The 23,956-nt window shown below is 41.3% G+C and overlaps 1 protein-coding gene across 1 annotated transcript in view; it reads left to right on the forward strand.

The window, feature by feature from the left end:
- Positions 1 to 239: 239 nt before the first annotated feature.
- Positions 240 to 23,956, forward strand: part of bcar3 (BCAR3 adaptor protein, NSP family member) — a 51,320-nt gene continuing 27,603 nt past the window's right edge. The window contains exons 1-4 of the mRNA XM_083888134.1: positions 240 to 357; positions 10,937 to 11,141; positions 12,039 to 12,299; positions 19,607 to 19,652. Of these exons, the coding sequence (XP_083744260.1) occupies positions 10,945 to 11,141; positions 12,039 to 12,299; positions 19,607 to 19,652 (504 nt within the window). The 5' untranslated portion in view covers positions 240 to 357; positions 10,937 to 10,944. The remainder of the gene's footprint in view (positions 358 to 10,936; positions 11,142 to 12,038; positions 12,300 to 19,606; positions 19,653 to 23,956) is intronic.

Below are 23,956 nucleotides of genomic sequence, written 5' to 3' on the forward strand. Positions count from 1 at the left end.
GCAGAATGGAGTTTTATTCAGTGCTGGGGGGGGGGAGGTTTCTCCTTTTTGGGGGGGGAGGGGGGGTCAAGAGATAACTTGGGTCAGAGAGAAAGAAAGAAAGAAAGAAAGAAAACTCCTCCCAAACAACAGTGGAGCAGGAGGAGGAGACTGAGGCTGAGAGAGTGGAGAGGAGGGCAGGGCTTGTGCAAGTGCTACTTGTTGATGCCTGTTTGAAGGAGCGTGAGTGTGTTGTCTCTCAGCCGGTCAGTCAGTCAGTCAGTCAGTCAGATGCACTATGAATAACTCTGACAGAAACTGAAATATTACAGAAGAAACCGAGGACTCAGGGAGAGAAGAAGGAGGACGTTGTGACAGGTAGGAATGAAAATGTGCACTTGTGTGTAGGAATGTGTGTAGATGTGATATCAGGGCGATCAGAGGTGAGACGGTTATCTTTTTTCATCTTCTGCATCATCTGAACAATTTAAAAAACAAACAAACAAACAAAAAAAACAATGGTAAATGTTTTGTCTAAACTGTGGCTGTGGTTCCTTCACTTTCCTTCTCTTTCCACTCCAGCGCTGCTGATTCATTTTGTTTACAGTCACTCAGAGTCACTCAGGGGGCTTTTTTGTGCAATAAGTTGCCATCCCAAGACACTGGGTGTAACTGTGGTTGCTGCATGGGGGTTGGTGGTGTGTTGCTAACTGTGGAAAAGCCCGGCAGGAAATCATTACATGAAATATGACAGATAAGAGCAGCGCTTTGTTTACTTCCCTCAGTTTGACTGACTGCATTCAGGTTTACTCACTAAAGCTGTGAGTATCTTAAGGCTCGGCTTAAGGACGCTGATTGTTCCGTGCAGATACAATAAATGATCGGCAGATGTAATCAGATCAAAGCTGTGAGATCGTATCTTGTCTGATGCTTAAGCTGCAGATGAAGGTTCTTACTTATGCTACTTGTGTCAGTGGTGGCACTGATGATGATGATAATGATGATACATGTCTATATATATATATACACATACATATATATATATATATATAAATATATATATGTGTATATATATATATATGAAAAGTAACAAACGACTTATCAGAAAACCAGTGAGTGTCTCGTGTCACTCTGGAGAACATGTTGACCTTCAGTTACAAGAACACATCTTTAAACGGCAAACCACCCACAAGCTGATGACAGAGTCTGACATGTGTGTGCATCTGTGTGTGTGTGTGTGTGTGTGTGTGTGTGTGTGTGTGTGTGTGTGTGTGTGTGTGTGTGTGTGTGTGTGTGTGTGTGTGTGTACCATGCACACACACACACATTCTTGTACTGGCTGCATATTGAGGACCGGGTATAAGTGCAGACAAAGTGAGGACCAGCATTTCCACTTTATAAATCAACACAATTATAAATATCTACTTCATTGAATGACATCTGTACATATAAAGAACTACTGGGTGCAGTACAATAAAATATCTGCAGGTGGAGCCCCAGAGCAAAAAGTGTGTGAAATACCAGGGCTGGAAAACAGGTTTTTGTACCAAATTGGGCAGTATAGCATTTTTACAACCTAAGGAAGTGATTTCAATGAAAACAAAGTGAGGACCGGCCAAAATATCCTCACTTTATAAAAATGTCCTCACTTTGTTGGTTAAAAACACTCACTGGTCCTCAGTATGCTGCAAGTACAAGAACACACACACACAGCAGGTTGTTTCAGACATGAGTCAGTGTCGTGTCTAAAGTGTCACATTGTGTTTGTTCCCTCTCTTTAAAGCATAAACACTGACCCTCGTCAGGGCCAGTAGTCCTCATGGAGACCAAAACCTGGTCCTAGTGAGGCAGAACCTCATTTCTGAGGAACTGGTTATGTTTAGAAATTAACATTTTATGGTTAAAGGTGCCATATGTAAGAATGTGGCCAACAACAGTTACTACATTCAAATTGAAAATACAGAGGTCTTTTAGGTTTTGTTTTCTGACGTAACTGGCAACCCGTGGTTGCTCGGCAGCTGAGACTCTACTGACTGCAATGATTGGTAGATGGCGGTAGGTGGCGCCACATGCCTGAACATGATTTGCAGTCTGCAAAAGATTTTTTTTAATGCAAATATTTTGGCTGTACTGTTGTTGTTGGTGAGTTCAGTTTGTTATATGAACATTATTCCTGAGTCTCTGTGACATATTAGGAGGATTTTAGAGCCAGTTGTTTTAGATTTATTATATAATGCACCTTTAAGGTTCAGGGGAAAATGCGTTGCTTATAGGCATGGGAGTCAATGCGGTGTCCTTAGACCCTGTGTGGTGTTGTGTTACTTGCTCCAGTGGGATGGGGTGGTTGGTATTCCAACCAGCCGTCAGCACTTTATGACCTAATGGTCTTTACAAAGACAGACAGGCCGACTGACTGACTGACTGACTAAGTACATTTATTCTTGTTCTGAAGTCGAGTCACAGTAGCATCGCCCTGTTGTGGAATTAAAAACACGTTTTCAGATACTGTAGCTACTGGTTTAGAAGATTAAACCCTTAAACTCGTGAGGTCTATGTGCAACCACCAATTATTGTAGATATTCTCCATTCATTCATGACTTCACTCCATTTCTTAGAACTCACATGGTGCACAGATGGTCACTTCAGACGCTTGATGCGACACGGGACGCAAACGCAATTGTAGATTATGCACTTTGTCGTATTCTAAAGATATTTAAACGCAACGCAAAGTTGTGTTTTTGTTGTATTTTTTGAAAAAACTTGGTGTATGTGACCGTCTGACTGTTATCAGTGACTGACTGTAGCTATAGACCCACACACACTGTCCATTTCCACAGGTTGCTGTAGACCTTATAAATAAGCCCATGCACACACTGAGGGAAACAAACAGAGGTTCAGATGTATTTTAACTGCTACTGCTGAGATTTAATAACAGCCTCATTTATATGACACACACACACACACACACACACACACACACACACACTGGTGGCCCCCACGCACTGAAGAGCGCAGTAGGACACCGCTCTCTCTCCTCCCAACAAAGACCGGCTCTAAACAGTGGTCATGTGACAGTTGTTTCTATTGTTCACTTCTGGCCAGGGGTGGTTTTGCTAATGCACTAGTGTGAGCGTGTGTGTGTGTGTGTGTGTGTGTGTGTGTGTGTGTGTGTGTGTGTGTGTGTGTGTGTGTGTGTGTGTGTGCGTGCATACCATAGCAGGAATACACTTTAGAGGAAAGCCCTCAGTCCCAAGCCTGCTGATGTTTGTGTTGATCCTCCCTGTTGTGTGTTCTCTGTGTGTGTGTGTGTGTGTGTGTGTGTGTGTGTGTGTGTGTGTGTGTGTGTGTGTGTGTGTGTGTGTGATGACAGACCAGTAGTATATATAGGAAACAGTGACAGCGTCGCAGTTTAAACACACACTTTTTCCCCGCATATATAAATCACTGTTATTATGACTCGAGAAGACGTCACGTGGATTAACAACAAAGCTTCCTGCGCTCCTGATGGATGCAGCACATCAGCCGGAGACAAAGGGAAAACTTTAAATTGAATTAAAGTGAACTGATTTGAATTGAATTTAGCATCAGAGCGCTGTCCTTCAACACTGTGTGAGACAAACTCAGACGCAGCTGCAGAGATAAGAGAAGAGATGTGTTTTGTTTTATTGCTGCTAATCCTTTCTAACGAGCCGTCTGTAGTCTAAATGTTTATTCTGCCATTTCCTCTTCCTGCACTTGTTTCCCACCCAAGGCCTCCTGTGTGTTGTTAGTATGTGTGTGTGTGTGTGTGTGTGTGTGTGTGTGTGTGTGTGTGTGTGTGTGTGTGTGTGTGTGTGTGTGTGTGTGTGTGTGTGTGTGTGTGTGTGTGTGTGTGTGTGTGTGTGTGTGTGTGTGTGTGTGTGTGTGTGTGTGTTCTTAGCCCAAGGCCTTCACTGCGCTGGTGACAGAGAAAAGTATTTTGTCTGCTCGTCCACGGTCAAGGAAAACACTTTTGTTTGGATGATACACGACCATTAAAATGTCAGGGATGCAAAAAATAAAAATAGATTGGTTTACACGTGTGTTTTAAGCAGGTTTTTGAGTACTTTTGAGTGGAAAAATCACTGGCAATGGGAATGATGTAATAACACGTTTCTAGTTCAGTCATTTCACACGTACTTGCTAATTTAATGTTAAAAAGGCTTATTCTTTAGCAGGATTACACAAAAAGTACATGAACGTGTATCTTAAAGGTGGTGATCTTTTCAGATTCAGGTCATTTTATTGATTCCAAGAAGGCAGTTAATTTGCTGATAAAGGGATCTAGTACAATTGTAGATCGAGCGCATTGTAGATTATGGCCCAATGTAGAAATGATTAGATTTTGGTTTGGAGGTTTTTACTATCCGAGTGCTTTTTCTTCATTATGAAGTATAGAATAAAATAAAATAAAAGTGTCTGCTCTTCTACAGCATGTTCTTGCCCAGACCTGTGGCATGTGTTCTTATATAAAGTATATCATGCTGTTTCAGTGTATTTGCTCTTTATTTATCCGTTAGGACTCGACACACACTGTAAATCATCAAACACTAACTGAGCTTCCTTGTTCATGGGTGACAAAATAAAATTTTGGATTTTAAATGTGGATTTTAGAACATCTAAAAACACGGTCAACAATAGCCCGAAATGATTGTTAATTCTCGTCTTTATTAAAGTAAAAGTAACAATAATGCTTTATAAACTTTAAAAAATTGACAAAATAGCTTCCATTTTTAAGTGTTTTTCTGTAAATTGTGATAATATCCCAATATAGAACATCACAGATCTGTAAATAAAAAATGCCAGCACTGCCATTTTCCTTGAGTGTGTTTGTATTTTTACGAGCACAATGGGGTCTGTTCTGGTCTAAACACTGACCCTGTGCATACCAGCAGTCCTCATGGAGTCCATAGTCTAATAAATCCTGATAATCCAGATAATCCAAACTGAATTTCTGAGGTCTCGGTTAATGTTGTCGCGGGAAAATGTGAATTAAGGGTTTGGTTTTTGGTTTGGTTTCATGAATGTAGTGTGTGTGTTCAGTGTGTGTGTGCGTGTGTGTGTGTGTGTGTGTGTGTGTGTGTGTGTGTGTGTGTGTGTGTGTGTGTGTGTGTGTGTGTGTGTGTGTGTCAGATACAGGGCAATGTGACCGGGCACTGAACAGCTGTAGGGAGGAGAGAGTAAAAGAGGGAGAGAAAGACAGAGGAGGAAAAAAGGAGCTGGAAGAACAAAAGGACAAAAAGAAGGTGGTGAAGTGAGGAAGCAAAAGAAGAGCTGACATCATGATGGACAGATGTGTGTGTGAGTGTGTGTGTGTGTGTGTGTGTGTGTGTGTGTGTGTGTGTGTGTGTGAGGGGTGGAGGAAAGGAAAGATGGATGAGTTGGGGATGGAGTCGACAGGACTGAGCAATAAGAGCTTGAATGGAGACGCTGGAGGACGAAAGAGGTTAAAGGGAGGAGGAGGAGGAGGAGAAGAAGAAGAGTGAGAGTTTTCACACCTTTGCTCTGTGTGGAAATAACTTCCCGCGGCCTCTTAGCGTGAATTATTTATTTATGCGCCAGATTAATCGAGATTAAAAGTGTGCGTGTGTGTGTGTATAAGTGCTGTCTGTGTTTTCACTCAGTGAGAGTCAGTCCTTTCTCCTCTGCAGGAAGGCGTGTGTGTGTGTGTCTGGCAGATGGTCAGGGCCACACACACACACACACACACACACACACACACACACACACACACACACACACACACACACACACACAGGCACAGCTGACCATCCCTGAAGGTCTCATAATGGGTCCCCCTCCTGTAGTCGTTCAGGCTCTCAGAAGAATCCCTGCTCTGACCTAACATGCCTCAGCAGGACTTTTACAGTGTGTGTGTGTGTGTGTGTGTATTTAAACTTTACTCGTCATGCCACAGTCTTCCTCAACCTGCCAGCTGTTCCTTTCTCTTAACCTGCATTTGCATTTTGATTGATATTCATCGTCACAAGCTGCTGTCACTGTTAAAGTTGTGGGTTTTAGTTCCATTCTTAAAGCTCACATAGAGTGGTCCTGTTGCACATGTATGTTAGTTATGGAGGTCTACTTACATACATTAACTTGTTTTTATGGTCAAAAACCTCCTTGTTGCTGTAAACGAGCCGATAGAAATCTCTCCTTACTGACGCTCTCCTCAGCCGCGATATTTCAGACTGAACTTTCACCCCTATAAGACAGAGTGTGTTGTGATTGGCCAGCCAGCGTAGAGCGTTCCCAACTGTCTTGTGATTGGCCAATACCTGGAAGTGACATAATCAGCACACCCGCTCTCAGAAGCACAGCTCCCCCCTCTGGAACGGTGGATGCACTGCTACTCATTATCAAAACATTGATTTAACAGTGTTTAAAAATAGCTTCTTCACGACTCCCCGCCGCAGTCCCTTTTATGACTTTGACCCGGAGTCAGAAGACACTGTCGCTCGTGAAACACCTCCACAACGGACGTTATTCTTCTTCTGCGGTTCAATGTACGCAACCGGATGTGCCCGGACTAGTGCCCGGAGCAGGAGGATCTGCTGTTCAGGAGAACCGGTGTTTACGTAACCGGACCGGGATTTTTCAGAGATTTCGCTGAGCCCGAATTACAATAAAACACAGCGTTCTCAGCAATGGCTGAACTGTTTGTTTAAAACCTTCAGGGCGTTAATTGGAACTTTCGGTCTAGGTCCACTTTAACGTGACTTTTTTAAACCACAAACTAACAGCTTGAAAACCCTTGTGAATGTGATTGGTCACTGATTTGTAACAGAGACAATGGAGATTGGTGAGAGGTTACAAACACTGAGAAGTGAACCATCAACTGAAGCTTCATCCATGACCGATCTAACTATTTTCATCATGGATTATTCTGTCGGTGTCAGCAAACGTCCATCAGTGATTTCCCCAGTCATCCAAACGATGACGTTCTCAAACGTCTTGTTTTGTCCACCAACTCCAAAATGATGCACTTTTAATGATTTCTTTGTTATCCGGAGCAAAGAAACCAGAAAAGTTTCTCCTAACAAGAAATAACAAGAGTGCAAAGTAAGCGCAGGTATTCCTTTTATGAGGCTGACGACACGCTGAAAGTAAAAGTGAAATGTGTGGAAGTGTGTCATCATTCCTGCAGCTCTCTGCTTCTGCTTGTCCACACTAAAAAAATGCAGCCCTGGAGGTTTTTTTTTTTTTTTTTTTTTTTTTTTAATATAACTGAGCCAGCAGAATTATTATTATTTTTCTTACTTTTTCTGTTTTGAGGGCTCTATAAACACCAGGGTAATGTGTACGGCAGGCATATCCAGGGCGGATGTTATACTTTTTGAAATGCAAATGAAGTATATACTATGGATATATAGCCTCAATCTGCCAGAATCAGGCGCAGCAATGTAAAGTGCTGAATCGAGGTCAGTTGAAAACACAACATTAAAGGTTTTAAAATCCTAAAATGGAGACGTTTCTGACCACCATCATAGTCTGAGTTGTGCTTTAGTCTGATTTGGTATAAATTCAGATTTTTGGGAACTATGATGGAAACTTTCACTTCCTGAATGCAAAAGTCAACTTCCAGCAGTGAATACAACTTAGATAATGCATTTCAAGCATTGCTAAAACTTTGTGCAACAGTTTCACTTCTTTGAACGTTTTCTTCATCCTTGCAGTAAAACAGGTTCCTCTTCTTTTTTTTCCTGTCGACTTCGATTTGTTGTTGTAAATAGTTTACGCGACAAATACACCAAGTAAATACAAGTTCAGACGTCGGTAAAAACAGAACAGACAAGATATTTAATGTTCAAATGCTTTTTGAGTCTCGTTAAAAGGAAAAGGTGATGAAACACAGTGTTGAACAAACATGGCCCTGTCCCAAAAATGAGTGAAAATTTGCACACACAAAAAAAAAAAAAAACTTTAACAGTTTGAACTTTAAATATCTTGTCTTTCGTCGTGTATTCGCAGTGTCCTTCAAAGGAATTGGGGTTAAATGTTAGAAACTACTAAGTGATGGAGCACAACTACACTCTCAGAAATAAAAGCTCTAAGTAGAACCATATAAGGTTCTTCGGCTTGTCCTCAAAGGAGAACCCTTTTTGGCTCCAGGTAGAACCGTCCACTAAGAACCCTTTTAAAACCCTTTATTCAGAAAAGGGGTTTTAAAGGGTTCTCTGGATCAAAATGGTTCTTACTGGAACCATTTCTGTTACCAAGAACCTTTGAAAAACCCTTTCTTCAGGAAAAGGTTTTCCAGAAACAAATGGTTCCAGGTAAAACCTCAGCCCTTGTAGAAGGACCCTTTTGGAACCCTTATTTCTAAGAGTGTACAACATCAATGGTACTGACATGAACTCTGGTGATATTATTCCAAAAGAACACAAACATCTACACGAGTCGCTCACTCTGGACATCCTTCAGAGATCTAAGCTCTGGATCTGATCCAGAATCAGCCTCAGAAAGTCTCAAATGTTGAAAGGAGGACTTGTGTTGAGTGAACTGGGGAAACTCAGAGCTATTTTCTTTAGTTTAATGAAATGACTTGGACAAAACACTGCATTCTTTGTTGTTGCAACCTGCAGCTAAATTGGTCCATGACATTGTTGTCAATGTTCACACTCTGTCATCATTTCTCAATGGGAGACGTTGCAGATTGGGGCTCGGAATTCAAAATAAGAGTATTTTTTTCTCCTCCTCCTCATCTACTCTGACCTCATCTGGCAAAGCCACAGCAGTGTTGAGATCCTCACAGTTTACTTTCTCTGATTGTCATCAGGTCATTCGTATTCAGACACAATAACAAACACCGGTGTTAGAGTCTTGGCTCTGTAGAGTTTCTTTAATCTTTAGACACCGTGCACCAACATGTCCTTCAGCTCAGATCAGGATATTTTAGTTTGTGACTAAACGACTGCTCGCTGACTGATTCAGAGCAGATGATGGCGACCAGTGCACTCATCATCATCATCATCATCATCACATATCAGGGGGGAATTTATGGAGAACACGGCCAGTGTTTTTTCCGTCACTGCCACGTCTGTCTGTCATGTTCATCTCCTCATGTATTTATATCCACTGTTCTGTCTGTTTCTCTGTCACAAGACAGAATAAAGTCCATGAGCAACACATGACACGTAAAGTAAATTGTCTTTAAAGTGTTTTCTGGTTTTCCTGAAGGGTTTCAGCTTCTTAAATGTGGATATTTTCCAGGTTTCTTTGCTCTGTTTTTCATCGTTTGTGGACAAAACAAGTTTGTGGAAACACACATCAACCTTTTATGACATTTTACTGAGCAGAAGTACTCAGTTAATCAAGAAAATCATCAATATAGTCATGGATTATGAAAATAATCGTTAGTTGCAGCCCTACTCTGACTGAATTTCCTTTCTCATCTGCTAAGTAGACTAAAGTCAATTAGGTTTACCGGATATCAATAGTGGAGAATCCCAGGAGATTGTTTTTCTATGTATTTCTTCTTTTTTTTTTAAATATAAAAGATATTTGTTTTTCTGTGGTTGCAGCACTGCGGTATTTCTTTTTTTTATTAAATTCTTTTTAAGCGCATGAAATTTCATCTGAATGAAATGTGAGGTCACTCACAGTTTGTGCCGTCCTGTGCTCGGATAAGACTGATACTGTCCCTGTGTCCTCCTCTGTGTTCCAGCTATTAGTCCTTGTGTGTCCTTATTTCTTATGCTCCTCTCGAATGAACCATTTAACCCTGAAAGTTATTGATTTATAAATAAATGTATTTTTATTTATAAAAATAAATAAAAAAGTGAGGTCTTGCTTTAAATATTTTAATACTTCACCGGGGGCAAGTGTGAAATCATACGCTGGAACACTTTCATGGCACAGCCTACATTTATAGCAGCATTGATATCCTCTATGTACACTACCGTTCAAAAGTTTGGGGTCACCTATACATTTTTTTTGTGTTTTCCATTAAAAGTCACACTTTTATTCATCAAAAGAGTTGCAAAATGAATAGAAAATACAGTCAAGACATTGACAAGATTAGAAATAATGATTTTTTATTCCAAATAATCAGTGTTTTCAGCTGTGCTGACATCATTGCACAAGGGTTTTCTAATCATCCAATATCCTTCTAACGCCATTAGCAAACACAATGTACCATTAGAACACTGTAAATGGGCCTCTATACACCTATGTACATATTCCATTAACCAGACGCTGCAGCTAGAATAGTCGTTTACCACATTAACAATGTATAGAGTGAATTTATGATTTATTTAATGTTATATTCATTGAAAAAAAGTGCTTTTCCTTAAAAAATAAGGACATTTCTAAGTGACCCCAAACTTTTGAACACAAGTGTATGTTAATGCACATTTTCCCTGTCAAATCAACTCTATAAACTATAAATCAGACAGTTAATCAGTGTAACTTTACCCAAAATCAAAAATACTGGTGTAATATTGTATAATAAGAAGTCATATTTTCCCTCCAGGTGAATGTTCTCATGCGGTTTTGTATGTGTGTGTGTGTGTGTGACGTGTGTGTGAGGGTATGTGAGGTTGTCTTGTCACTCATGTGAGCGTATATGGGCCGGGGGGGCGGGGCCACCTGTTGTACTGACGCTCGTATCGTGTGTCATAATATTTCATGTTGGGTGAATGCTGTCAGTGTGTGTGTGTGTGTGTGTGTGTGTGTGTGTGTGTGTGTGTGTGTGTGTGTGTGTGTGTGTGTGTGTGTGTGTGTGTCGTTCAGATCATATGTCCCCTTTACAGCGTTCTGTATTACACATGACACCCGTTTGTCTTGTGTTACCAAGTTGTTACATAACGGCTGTAACGCACTCAGAGACCCTTTACCTTATTATCATGAGTCTGTGGAAAAACTGACATAAACTGTTCAATCTAAAATGTTTTTGTATCTAAAGCTAAAGGTCAGATTTATGTTGTCTTCTTTCTAGAGTGGAGGATGATGGCAGAGGGGCGTTTTGCGAGTCTGCCCAGGTCACTTCATGCACATCACAGCCTGGAAGGAGTCACCAGCCACACTGGAGCCCCCTCCTCGGCCCTCGGTGTTCCCAGCAGCAGCAGCAGCAGCAGCTTCTCCTCCAGGAGGCTCCAGGCGTCCCTGGCCTCCTCCATGGACCTCCACAGCTCCAGAACTGGGTGAGTTCATGGTCCTGAAAGAATCCTTTTTTACTTCTGTCTGTCTGTTTCTCTGTCACAAGACAGAATACACTCCATGAGCAACACATGACACATGAAGTAAGTTCTCTTTTTTGTATTTAAAGTGTTTTCTGTTCTTCCTGAAAGTTTGGACACTCCCTTCAGTCAGAATTATGAATCCATTATGAAATTTAAAGGTGCCATATGTAAGAATGTGGCCAAAAACGGTTACTACACTCAAATTCAAAATACCGAGGTCTTTTAGGTTTCGTTTTCTCCGCCATTGTAGCTCAGACATAACTGGCAACCCGCTCAGCAGCTGAGACTCTACTGACTGCAATGATTGGTAGACGGCGGTAGGTGGCGCCACATGCCAAAACATGATTTCAAAACATAAACATGATTTGCAGTCTGCAAAATATTTTTTTTAATGCAAATATTTTGTCTGTACTGTTGTTGTTGGTGAGTTCAGTTTGTTATATGAACATTATTCCTGAGTCTCTGTGACATATTATGAGGATTTTATGGCCAGTTGCTTTAGATTTATTACATAATGCACCTTTAAATGATTTTTCAGCTTCTTAAATGTGGATATTTTCGGGTTTCTTTGCTCCGTAACAAAGAAAATTATACAAAGTGAAAGACTCGGGGTTTGTGGACCAAACAAGACGTTTGAGAACATCATCATTTCCAGGTTACGGGAAACACTGATCAACGTTTTTCAACATTTTATGACATTTTATGAAAGAATATCATCAATATAGTCATGGATTATGCTTTCACTTCTCTGGGTGGATTGGCACCAAATTCTTCCATGAAAACTTTTTAGTTTGATGTCAAAATGAGAAAAGGCTGAAAGTCAAAACTAACTTCCTCTTCTTCTTCCCTCTCCGTCAGCGTCCCTCCAGGACAGAGCAGTGGCGTCCCCGATCTGTCTGCCGCCTCCTACCATCAGATCTCCATTCACGGCACGATGCCTCGACGCAAGAGGGGAGGAGCCAATCTCACCCAGGGACTGAACTACACCTGGGACCCCAGAGCCAATCAGACGCGTCCATCGGTGTGTGTGGGGAAAGTGTCGCGAGCTCCCGCTCACATCCATCAACCTTTGACCTCTCCGCTGGTCCAAAACATCATCGACGACTTCCAGGGTTTCAGGTAAACGAAAATACCAGCGACGTTGTCGGATGTTGTCGTCGTCGTTGCGCAGTTTACAACATGTGTTCGCGTTTGAAGACGATGATGTGAAGAATTAAAAACTCCACAGATGATTTAGATTGTAGACTTGAGAGGTGGATGAAAGCTTTAGTTTAAAGTTTAAACCGCAGCTATAGTCTGAGATGAACTGACAGGAAGTTAAACCCTATCTCATCATCTCAAAGTCTTGTTTAATGTTGTATTTGTAAATGTCGTGTAGTCGTTTTGTTTTTTTTTATTTCTCGTGTCTGGACAAGATAAGAAATCAGCTTTTTTTTAAATATCCTTTATTGCTCTATAAACACAGACCGTGTTTCATGTGCAAACCTGATGAAAGTGAGAATCTGATTCATATTTTAAGGGGGATTTCCTCTTTGTAAAACTAGTGTCCTCAATTTGTGCCGGTTCAACTGTGGCTGGTTGACTCTGAAAAGCTTGATTTACACTTTACAAACTGAGCTGTTGAGCGATTTTGTTGTTGATCGATTGATTTTTTGTCATAATTTGTAGTCTTTCTGAGCGTTAGCGCGGCACAACGATGCATCAGAGACTCATCAGGGTGAAGAGGGAGAATGAGTTTGGATGAAGAGAGAGAGATGGGAGGTTGTAAAGTCCCCTCGAGGGGGTGCAGCAGTTAGCTCCACTTCAGAGGCAACACACACACACACACACTCTGTCCCCTCTTCCCTCATCATGTCCTTCCATCTTTATATCTCCAGTGTAGAGTTACAACAGACTGTATCTGATGTAGCCAGTTTTGTGTGTGTGTGTGTGTGTGTGTAGCCCCCAGCAGTCGGGTTACCTTTGTAGGTCAGGGTGTGGCAGGACAGATCACAGATTACTGTGAACTCTTTTGTCTGCTCCCCTCGCTCCATCTTTCTGCCTCGGCGCTGGATTTCATTTCAAATAGCTCCGTCGTAGCAGGAGGACAATTTGTCCAGGTCAGATTCAGCCTGTGCAGGTGGTTGAATAATGAAGATAGTGTTGTTGATGTTGTTGTTGTTATAGCTGAATAAAATATGATTAATGTTCAGAGAGAGGGAGAGAAAACACACTTCAAACTGTCTCAGGATCAGAGTAAAAGCACTTGGTAATAACACAATTAAATCATCAGCTACAAAGGAAGTGATTGACGAGTCTCGACGCGTGTGATTGTAACACAAATCAATCTTCACGTAAGGAGGTCAACTCATGTTTTAGGGGAAACTGCTTAAAAAGACCCTAATCTGCATGGTTATAATCCAAGATTACCAACAAAAAACACTCCCTGCGTTGAAGGACTTTGAAGATACCGTCCACTAAATTCCACAGCTCACAGTTGAGTTTACAGCAAACTCAGTATCTTTGAAAGTATGTAAGCAGCAGCCAGTTGGTCTTGACTTTCCATTGCTCATGCTGTCACCTGACCTCTGACCCCTGACCTTATGTTGCACTGGCTCCCCATTGGTCATTTTTTGTCCGTGGGCATCTTGACAGACCACCATGGAGAAGAGGAGGAGGAAGAAGAAAAGGAGGAGGAGGGAGGGCAAACACATGGAGAAGAAAGAAAGAGAGAAAGAGATGAGAGGAGGAGCAGAGGAGAGAGAGACAGGAGCAGTCTGTTGACGTGAAAATCTCCATCTGTGGATTTGTTCTTCAAGATTAAAGATTAGTCAAGTCGTATTAGAAGAAGACAACAAGCAAAGAGGTTAAGGGTCAACACTCTTCACCTTAAATTAAAAGTAAATGAATTATTTCTTTTCATATTTTACACCCATAACAAACCTGCCACATTATTAGGTACAGAGAAAACAAAATAACTGATGCCGTTGCCCATTTAGCTTCAGGGTCTTGACCTGCTGTGAGTTCAGTGATGTTGTTCTTCATACTTGTAACAAGTGGTTACTTGAGGTTATTGTTGCCTCTCCGTCATCTTAAATCAGTTTGGTCGTTCTCCTCTGACCTCTGACCTCGACCAGACGTTTTCTTTCTCAGATCACTGCCTCTTTTTCACATCATTCTCAGTGAACTCCAGACGAGGTTGAGTGTGAAAAATCGCCGTAGATCAGCAGTTTTTGAACAATTCAGCTGAACCTCAGCGTACACCCTTAGAAATAAAAGTGCTAAGTAGAACCATATAAGGTTCTCCAACTTGAGAACCCTTTTGGAGGGTTCCACCAAGAATCCTTTTATACTTTATTCAGGAAAGGGGTTTTAAAGGGTTCTCTGGGTCAAAATGGTTCTTACTGGAACCATTAGTGTTACCATGAACCCTTGAAAAAGGGTTGTTCAGAAGCAAATGGTTCCAGGTAGAACCTCAGCCCTTGTAGAAGAACACTTTTGGAACCCTTATTTCTAAGTGTACACACCTGCAAAACAACAACACAGCAGCCATTTTAACAGGTGCTACTGATACTTTAATTAACCCTAGAACACTGAATATCGCTCAAATTCAAAACAGCATCACTAACACTAGGTGATTTTTACCCGAGATAATAAATGCACCCAATAAAAAAGTACTCGTCATCATAATATATCAAAACATGACACATTTGAGTAGTGTTCTTTTATTTTAAATGTGTCATGTCTAACAAAATGAAAGAAAAGCATCATGAGGGGACAAATATAAAAATGCTCCAAAATTACTGGAACATAAGGAATTTGGGAACAAAAACTTTCCAAATAAAAAATAGTAATAATAATGAAGATAAATGCAATCGACCCTTAATTAAATGGATTTTTTTCTCCTGACGTTTATTGTGTTCATCTAATGTATAATTTGACAGTATGGGCATCAGTTGACAGTGGAAACACAGTGACCTCTGTAGGCAGAACAAAGACCTTACATGTTAGTCTCCTTCACTCTCTCTCCCTCCCACCCACACACACACACACACACACACACACACACACACACACACACACACACACACACACACACACACACACACACACACACACACACACACACACACACACACACACACACACACACACACACACACACACACACACACACACACACACACACACACACACACACACACACACACGGTGTAGTCCCTAACTCCAGCCAGTTGTGGTTGTGCTGAGTATTGTGTGGTGAAGCGCTAAAGAACAGTAGCCAGAAAAAGACTGTGGCGAGTTCTGCTGCCTGCCTCTGTGCTCCTCCCGCCTCTTATTTTTCCTCCCTCTCTCTCTCTCTATCACTGACTTCTTCTTCTCTTTCTGTCCTCTCTCTCTCTCTCTCTCTCTCTCTCTCTCTCTCTGTCTCTCTGCTGTGTCCACGGTGCAGGTCAGATTCTGTGGTCGTAGTCTGATGCTGTTTCAGCAACAACAGTTAGGAGGAGGCAAAGTTAGCTGTGGTCAGCTCGTGAAAGTCTGTACCTATATCACATCCACCAAACTTTGATTCACTTTTCTTGGTGCTGAAGTTTAAAATAAATATGAAAAAAAAAAATCAAGATTCAGGGCTTTGATCTGCCCTGAGGACAAGTGGGAATTTCCCTCTGATGAAGCACATTCAGCTCCAGGAGTGTTTGTTTGGTGATTGTCACTGTGTTGTCGTGGGGGTCACGGGGGTCACGGCGGCGGTGGTGGTGGTTGGCGCTGTGCGGTGCAGACTCAGGTCCAGTCAGCCGCTGAACCCCAGTGAAGCGACACATTCCGTGGCAGATATCAAACTGATTTCAGTTTACATCGGAGACCACAGAGACTTCCTGTCCATTCTGCTATTTTCTGCTCCTTCTGCTCGTGTCGCGGGGTTTTCACATCACTGCAAGACAAACAGCCCGGCATCTAAAAAACAATTATATTTTTAGAAATGCCAGCCCAGCAGGATTTTTTTTTCTTTTTTTCACTAATATGCCTCATCTTTGCACTGTATGAGGAGTTCAGGTTTTTTTTGTCATTGTCTTATAAACAGTGAGCCTTTAAGTGCAGGGAATATTGGGAAAAACACATATTAATAAAATAAAATGAATACCAGCTTCGGTGTACAAGCCTTTTTTTGACTCTTTAACAACATCCATGGAGGAAATGGTCATTTTTAGCCTGTACGTCTACTCCAAAAACACAAAATAACACTAATTTAATTTAATGATTAAAAGTGGATCCTTGTACCGTGGTGGATTAAATCCCTGATTTTCTCTTTGGACTATGGCGTGGGAGAGTGAGTCATTTAGAATTTGACACAAACTCTACCTTCCACTTGGAAAAGGCCGTCTAATGGTGAGAGAAAATGGTGAACATATTATTTTAGTCCGGTGCCTAAATAATTTTTTTCCCCGTTTTACTTGTCGGAACATTTTGTTTCAGATTAAGTGAAGAAACATTGTGCTGCTCAAGTGATAATGGGAGTAAAAACAACACCCGTGAGAGCAGTGACTGATGCACTAATACAGTAAAGGGAATCACCAACTTTTCATTTCCCATCATTATTATCGGAAAGTGAAAATATATTGTGGAAGAGAAGTTCATGTGCTGAGTGAGCAGCAGTTAAACTCAGCTGCTATGACACACATTCAAATAGAAGTTATTTTCACGGGCTGTGTTTGCCACCGTAGAGACACCCATTTTCCCTTAAGTTTAGACAACAACACGAAAGCACGACAGAGACAGAACTGAATAAGTAAAAGAGCTCGGCATAAAACACAAGTCAACGCAGGAAAGGTGAAGAGAAAGTGAGCTGTTTTTTATACAGAGGAGCTGATGAGCTGCAGGTGAGGAGAAGAAGGGGGAGGAGGGAACAGGTGAGAGGAATGAGCTGATTACAGAGCAGGATCTGAAATGACAGGTTTAGAATGCAGCCCAAATCTGATTTTTAACCATATCCACATTGAATCTAGCTTGATTTTTTTGTTGCCAGTTTTCCCAGATATTTTATCTTTAACAGAAAAAACTTACTGTATTGTAAGGACTGGTTTGTGGGCCCATACAACTGAATTGTGAATTAAAAATGATATAATGAACATCAATAAAGTGAAAATAAATACAACACCAGAGCCTGAAAAGTAAAGAATACTTACATTAGGCTTACATTAAACCATGGAAATGCATTTCAAATATGAGGTTAAAGAATGGCAGTTTTGGACCCATCAAGACGTTAACTACACTCTTAGAAATAAGGGTTCCAAAAGGGTTCTTTACAAGGGCTGAGGTTCTACCTGGAACCATTTGCTTCCGAGAAACCCTTTTCCCGAAGAAAGGTTTTTTCAAGGGTTCTTGGTAACACTAATGGTTCCAGTAAGAACCATTTTGATCCAGAGAACCCTTTAAAACCACTTTTCTGAATAAATGGTTTTAAAGGGGTTATTGGTGGAACCCTGCAAAAGGGTTCCAGGTAGAACCTTTATAAAAAAGGTTCTACCTGGAGCCAAAAAGGGTTCCCCTATGAGGAAGAGCCAAAGAACCTTATATGGTTCTACTTAGCACTTTTATTTCTAAGAGTGTAGCTTTAACTGACTTCCTGTATTGAATTAAATTGCATGTCGTGGAAAACCCAACATAAACAAACGTTCACTGACACGTCAATATTTGAGAAAAAGTAAATATTACTTAAGTGACTTATTAACACATAATAAGTCAAGTGATTTCGAGTCATTTTACTCAAGTCTAACTCGAGTCTTTAGTCATTACCCAAGAAATAAGTCTCAAATTTGTGACTTAAGTCAGACTTGTGTCCTCTACCTCTGGTGATGAGACATAAAAACAATGACTGTAGATGTGTGTTTGATGACATAGTGTAGTGTTTGTGTGTTTGTCAGGATGTGTTGGATCACACATCTGATTATTTGCAGACCTGATTTAACCGCGTGAAGCTCAAATCTGCTGTGGACGCTGACGATGACAGAGAGCTCTTCAGCTCCTCTGAGTCAGGGCTGGACATTATTGTGAATGGACTCTTGTGTTCAGTTACACAACTAAATCCTGCTCATTATGTGGAGCCGCACTAAAACTGGAGGAAGCTTAGAGCTGAACATATTTGGTTTGGTAAGCAACGGCCTGCGCTAATATTCCCGTGGGAACATCAGCAAATTAAGGCTTAGGGGATTTTAACTACCAACCTCGCCAACGTCGTCGGGGATTTGAACCTAATTACCTCCTTTAGCTCCCGGCTGTGAAGCCTCATGTGTAGACACTCGAGTACCGATATTCATCACAGTACACATGAGTAGTAATTAAGCACATGCCAAAGTCAAATGTCAGAAAAATGTTCTCTGACATTTAAACAATAGTTTTCCAGATTAAAAATAAATAAAACAATCCAGTTTGGGTCAAAAAGGGAGGGGGGAGAGACGTGAGTTGAAAATTGTAAATCAGCTGTGGTTTAAAATGTTTTTTAGATGAGGCTAAGAAAAAAACATCCAAAAAGGGACGACTGGAAAAATGTGCACGCATGTGATTTGGTGTGTGTGTGTGAGGACCAAAAAAAGCATATAAACCATACGGAGTGAGGACATTTTGGTAAAGTGAGGATATGTTGAGACGTCCTCACATCTTTATATGACTTTTTGGGGGGTTAAGACCTGGTTTTACAAGTTAGGGTTAGGGTTTAGGTAAGGGTAAGGGGTGAGGAAGTGCATTATGTGTATGAGGGTCCTCACTATAAATGAAGTGCAAACGTGTGTGTGTGTGTGATCTCTAGCCTCTCTGTGAATTTGTCAGTATATTCTGAAGGGTAGGCGTGTGGCTGTGATGTGTGTTGTGGTGGGGGAGGAGAGAGAGAGAGTGAGGGAGTGAGTGAACATGTTTACCACTGAGTGAGAGAAAGAAAGAGTGAGTGAGAGACAGATAGACAGATGAGAGGGACAGAGAGAAGACTGAGTTTCAGAGTGAAAGCAGTGTTTTTTCTCTCTCGCTCTCAGAGGAACCACTTGTAAAGTGGGACCCATTTCCTTGGGGGATATCATCATTACACTATACAGCACTTTCCTCACTCCCAGAACATGTGAGAACACTTGTTTCGGACCAGTGGAAATCTCTTTGGACCTTTTCTCCTCGTGCCACATCTCCACTGAACCATATCATCTCCTGACAGAGCCGCACTGTTCCCCCCGGAGGAGGCGAAGCAGCATCAGCACCAGAAAACAGGGAACACCGACAGCTCAGCAGTTATTTGTGGCAGGAGCGAGTGCAGCTATTTACAGATTCTTTTGTTTGTGGAGATCAGAACTGAGGAGGACGTGCAGCAGCAGCAGCAGGAGCAGGAGGAGGAGTTTTTTTTTTTGTTGTCCCAGTAGCAAGATGTGCTCTCTAAACCGGACCTTGTCTCTGTCTCTGTTCCCCAGCAGAGAGCCTGCCGCCGGCCCGGACGCCACCGTGGACTACGTGAAGGTAAGAACAAGAAATGTTCAGTATCTTATGAACTGTTTGTACAACAAACTTATACTCTACTTGTATTTGCTATTTAAAAGCAGTCGCTGTGGTCGAAAGCACTTAAAAACCCCGCTGGCAGGTAGAATAAAGGTTCAATGATTCCGTTTTGGATGTGAGCTGAAATTCAATTATTGTAATTTAAGTGACAGACCGAGGATCTGTGACCACACTGAGCGGCGTAAACATCATCAAGTGCGTCCAATTGGCCGCGCGCCACGAGGAGGATGCTCCTCTTAATCACAGACACTGTCACTCTGGGTTCACTTCATGCTGTAAATGATATATTACACACACACACACACATTATGCACACACATATACACACCACCTGAGTCCTGCTTTCCCTCAGTCAAACACAGATGATGACTGGAAAGTGATTATTTTGTTATTACAGTGTCATCAAGGCGACATTAGAAGCCCTTTTATTGTGTATGTTTTCATCTCTATCTGCCTCCATCACTTCCTGGTAAAATAAAAACATATAAAATGATAATAATCGATAATAAAAATGACATTGCACTTGTTGAATATCAGTCATGCAGGGTCTCATGTATATTTAGCAGCAGCTAAAAAAGGGGTTTAGTAATGAAAGTAGTCATTATTTTAAGTGCTGTTTCCTCATCAGTTGTTGTTTGATTTAAATCACAATGGAGTGGATTTCACACAACATTCTTCTACTGCTGTTCTGTGGGCTACAAACAACAAATGATGTTTATCACGAGAGAAACTCGAGACATAACGACACACAGAAGTGTAAGTATAGGCTATAGACAGGATCTCAAACCAAGCTATAGACCCACGAGAGGCTTAACAGCACAGTTTCTGAAATAAAAAATGTGACAAAGGAATGTTTTTGAGCAAATTATCTTCACCGTAGACCTTCACGTCTCATTTATTTAATATTTGGACGAGTCGAATAATAAAAAACAAAAGCGAGCAGTTTATCAACTGATCTGAGTGTTTGTTCAGCTGCTTTTCATAGACGCACAACACAGTAGAAAACATGTTATTGTGACCTCCTGGTTGTAGCATGCTCTTACATAAATAATACAGTGTGTACATATATAAATATATACATATCTAAATGTATAAAGCTGATTCTCCACTCATTCTGGTTTATGAAAAACTTACAATTAGGTTTTAGGACGCAAAAAACGCAGTTTTCCACATTTGCAAAGAGGTTTAGTGAAAACAAACATTAGGTAAAGACAAGAAGGAATCCACAGCAGTGCATGTTTTTGTCTACAAATTAATAATTCATGAGCAGCAAAGGTTCACGCAAGGTTCTTCACCTCCTTCATCCCTCTTTTCTTCCATCTATTCGCTCATATGTTTGGATGCTGATGCCGACACCTCGGTGTGAAAAGCAAACACACTCCTTCCCACGAGAGAAGGGTGCACTCTCTCTGACACATGCACACACTCAAAATTGTTTTATATATCTTTGTGAGGACACTCCATAGACATAATGCCTTCCCTAGCCCCCTTACCCGGACCCTAAAACCAGGTCTTAACCCTGAAAAAGCCACTTTAAACTCAGGAGAACCAGACAAAATGTCTGGTTTGTACTTTTTTTGGACCTCACAAAGCTAGAAATACAAGTAACTCGCACACCTGTGTGTATTACTTTGGTCAAACTGGGGCAGTGAGTCGTGTCAACAGTGTGTGCGTGTGTGTGTGTGTGTGTGTGTGTGTGTGTGTGTGTGTGTGTGTGTGTGTGTGTGTGTGTGTGTGTGTGTGTGTGTGTGTGTGTGTGTGTGTGTGTGTGTGTTGTCCACATATGGAGCTACTGTTTCATAACCATTACAAAATACGTGTGAGAGTGCAGCCGTCAGCTGTGGCGCTCCAGGTGTGTTTGCATTTCCAGTGTGGTCGAGAACGCCAGCCATGTGTCCATGTGTGCACACACACACACACACACACACTCAAACACAAAGACACACACATGTTTGTACTTCATTCATAGTGAGGACCCTCATAGACATAACCCAGTTCTAACCCTTGCCCTTAAACCAGGTCTTATAAGTTGTAAGGACCAGCCAAAATCACTACACTGTTAGAAATAAAAGTGCTAAGTAGAACCATATAAGGTTCTTCGGCTTGTCCTCATAGGAGAACACTTTTTGGCTCCAGGTAGAACCTTTTTATAAAGGTTCCACCAAGAACCCTTTTAAAACCCTTTATTCAGGAAAGGGCTTTTAAAGGGTTCTCTGGATCAAAATGGTTCTTACTGGAACCATTAGTGTTACCAAGAACCCTTGAAAAACCTTTTCTTCTGGAAAGGGTTTTTCAGAAGCAAATGGTTCCATGTAGAACCTCAGCCCTTGTAGAAGGAGTGTATGCATGGTTTATACGATTTTGGGTCCTCATTAAGTCACAAATACAACATAATGGACACATGCACGGACCATGCAGGTGTTCTGTGTCATATCCTGTACTAAAAGGTCACGATGGGGTCAGTGCAATGAGCCTCGGATGGATGTACGCGGGGCAGGAAGTGTCTGCAGAGAACAATCGTGCACAGAAACTCGTGGACTCAGTTTGTCTCCAGAAGTGTTTGATGTTTAAATTCTGCCTCCATTAGCCGCTCGCGTTCCCTTTCGCAGAGAGGAAGCGGCGCCATCTTTGATGTGAGAGGCTGCCGAGTTAAATATAAAACCTGCATCATTACCGCTGTAATTACAGAACAAAGGTCGGGCGCAGAACATTCAGAGAAGTCCTGCATGAAAGGCGGCTGAGGCAAATTAGTCAGTGATCACAGTCGAGGTCGCTTTCAGGCATTATTGTCCACGATCCCCGAAAACTCCACTGAGGAGAAACTCAGACAGGGAAATGAGCGACGTCCTTTACAGTAGACACAACCAGGAAGGCACAAACACAGTGAGACATTTTGATTCTTACTGTATTAGTACGACAAATAGATGATAAAGCATTATCTCTGACAGCTGATTGTTCACTGTTGTCGTGACCCAACAGAGATTTTTACATTTACACAGAAACTCAAACAGTTTGTACTGTACAGGGAAAAACAGCAGAAGTACTAACCACTGTGCGAGATATGGCTTTTTTAGATTGACATTTGGCCAGATCAACAATCAGATATTATTGGCAACTTTAATCATTGAGATAAACAAAATACTAGTAAGAAATGGAGTGTAAACTAAGAGGAATTGTGCTTTTAATTGTGTTGAATAATTCAGACTAATGCAGAATAACAGAGCTAATCTGGGATATAAAGTGAACTATAGTGGAAACATCCACTCAGGCTGCTCAGTACACTCACATTTCAACCACCTCCTTTACATGATTTGTTTCAAAACAATACTGACATTTATGAGCAGAAAAACTGTTGAAAACTCCCCTTTATTGCAAGTTTAACAGTTTTTCTTGACATATAATCCTGAACCCATATCCTGATCACTGCCAAGATCATATCTTTTTTCCCTTGTGTCATTAAATCACAACTTTTCTCACTTATTTTTTAAAGCTATGACGCTCACAGTCAGACACAAACATGGAAAAACCCCAACATAAACCAACACAGAGACACTAGAGAGGCAGAGCTGATGAGACACAGGTGAGACAAACAGGACACAGGTGAATCACATTAGGGCGGGGCCAGACAGGACAGGAAGTGAAACTGGACAAGGTACACACACGAGGGAGTACAAAATAAAAGAGGAAACAAAGAAACAGAACTCCAAGAGGCCAATAATAAAGCGACAAAAGAGACAAAATTCTGGACTTTAAAAGTGGTGTCAGTGTAATACATCGTAAGAAAGAACGAAAGAATATTCCCTTGATGATTCTCCTTTCTTTGATCTATGTGACTCCTCTCTCTTTTTTGGCGCTCTCCCTTTCACTCCCTCATCTCTGTTTTTGAGTTGAAAACATCAAGTTTGCTCCACACAATAATGCTCTGTGTGTGTGTGTCTGTGTGTGTCTGTGTGTGTGTGTGTGGTCTCGGGTTGCAGCAGCTTTCAGCTCTCAAAGTGGAAGATAATTTACAGAACACAGTACGAACAAAGCACTTTGAACAGTGTTCTGGTGTTTAGCCATAAATATATGACTGTAAACAGTTAGAAGCTCAAACACGACATTTAGGTGTTTGCTCATTCCATCATTCATTGATGAATGAATGAATGAAGTTGTGCAAGAATCAAAGCACAAAGACAAAGAAAGAAAACAAAGATGGCTCTCAAAACATCATCACACAGCCGTGAAAATAGTGTATTTCACTGAGGGCACTCTGGCACACTCTA

This window comes from Microchirus variegatus (genome assembly GCF_963457635.1).
Source record: "Microchirus variegatus genome assembly, chromosome: 4".
Lineage (NCBI taxonomy): Eukaryota > Metazoa > Chordata > Actinopteri > Pleuronectiformes > Soleidae > Microchirus > Microchirus variegatus.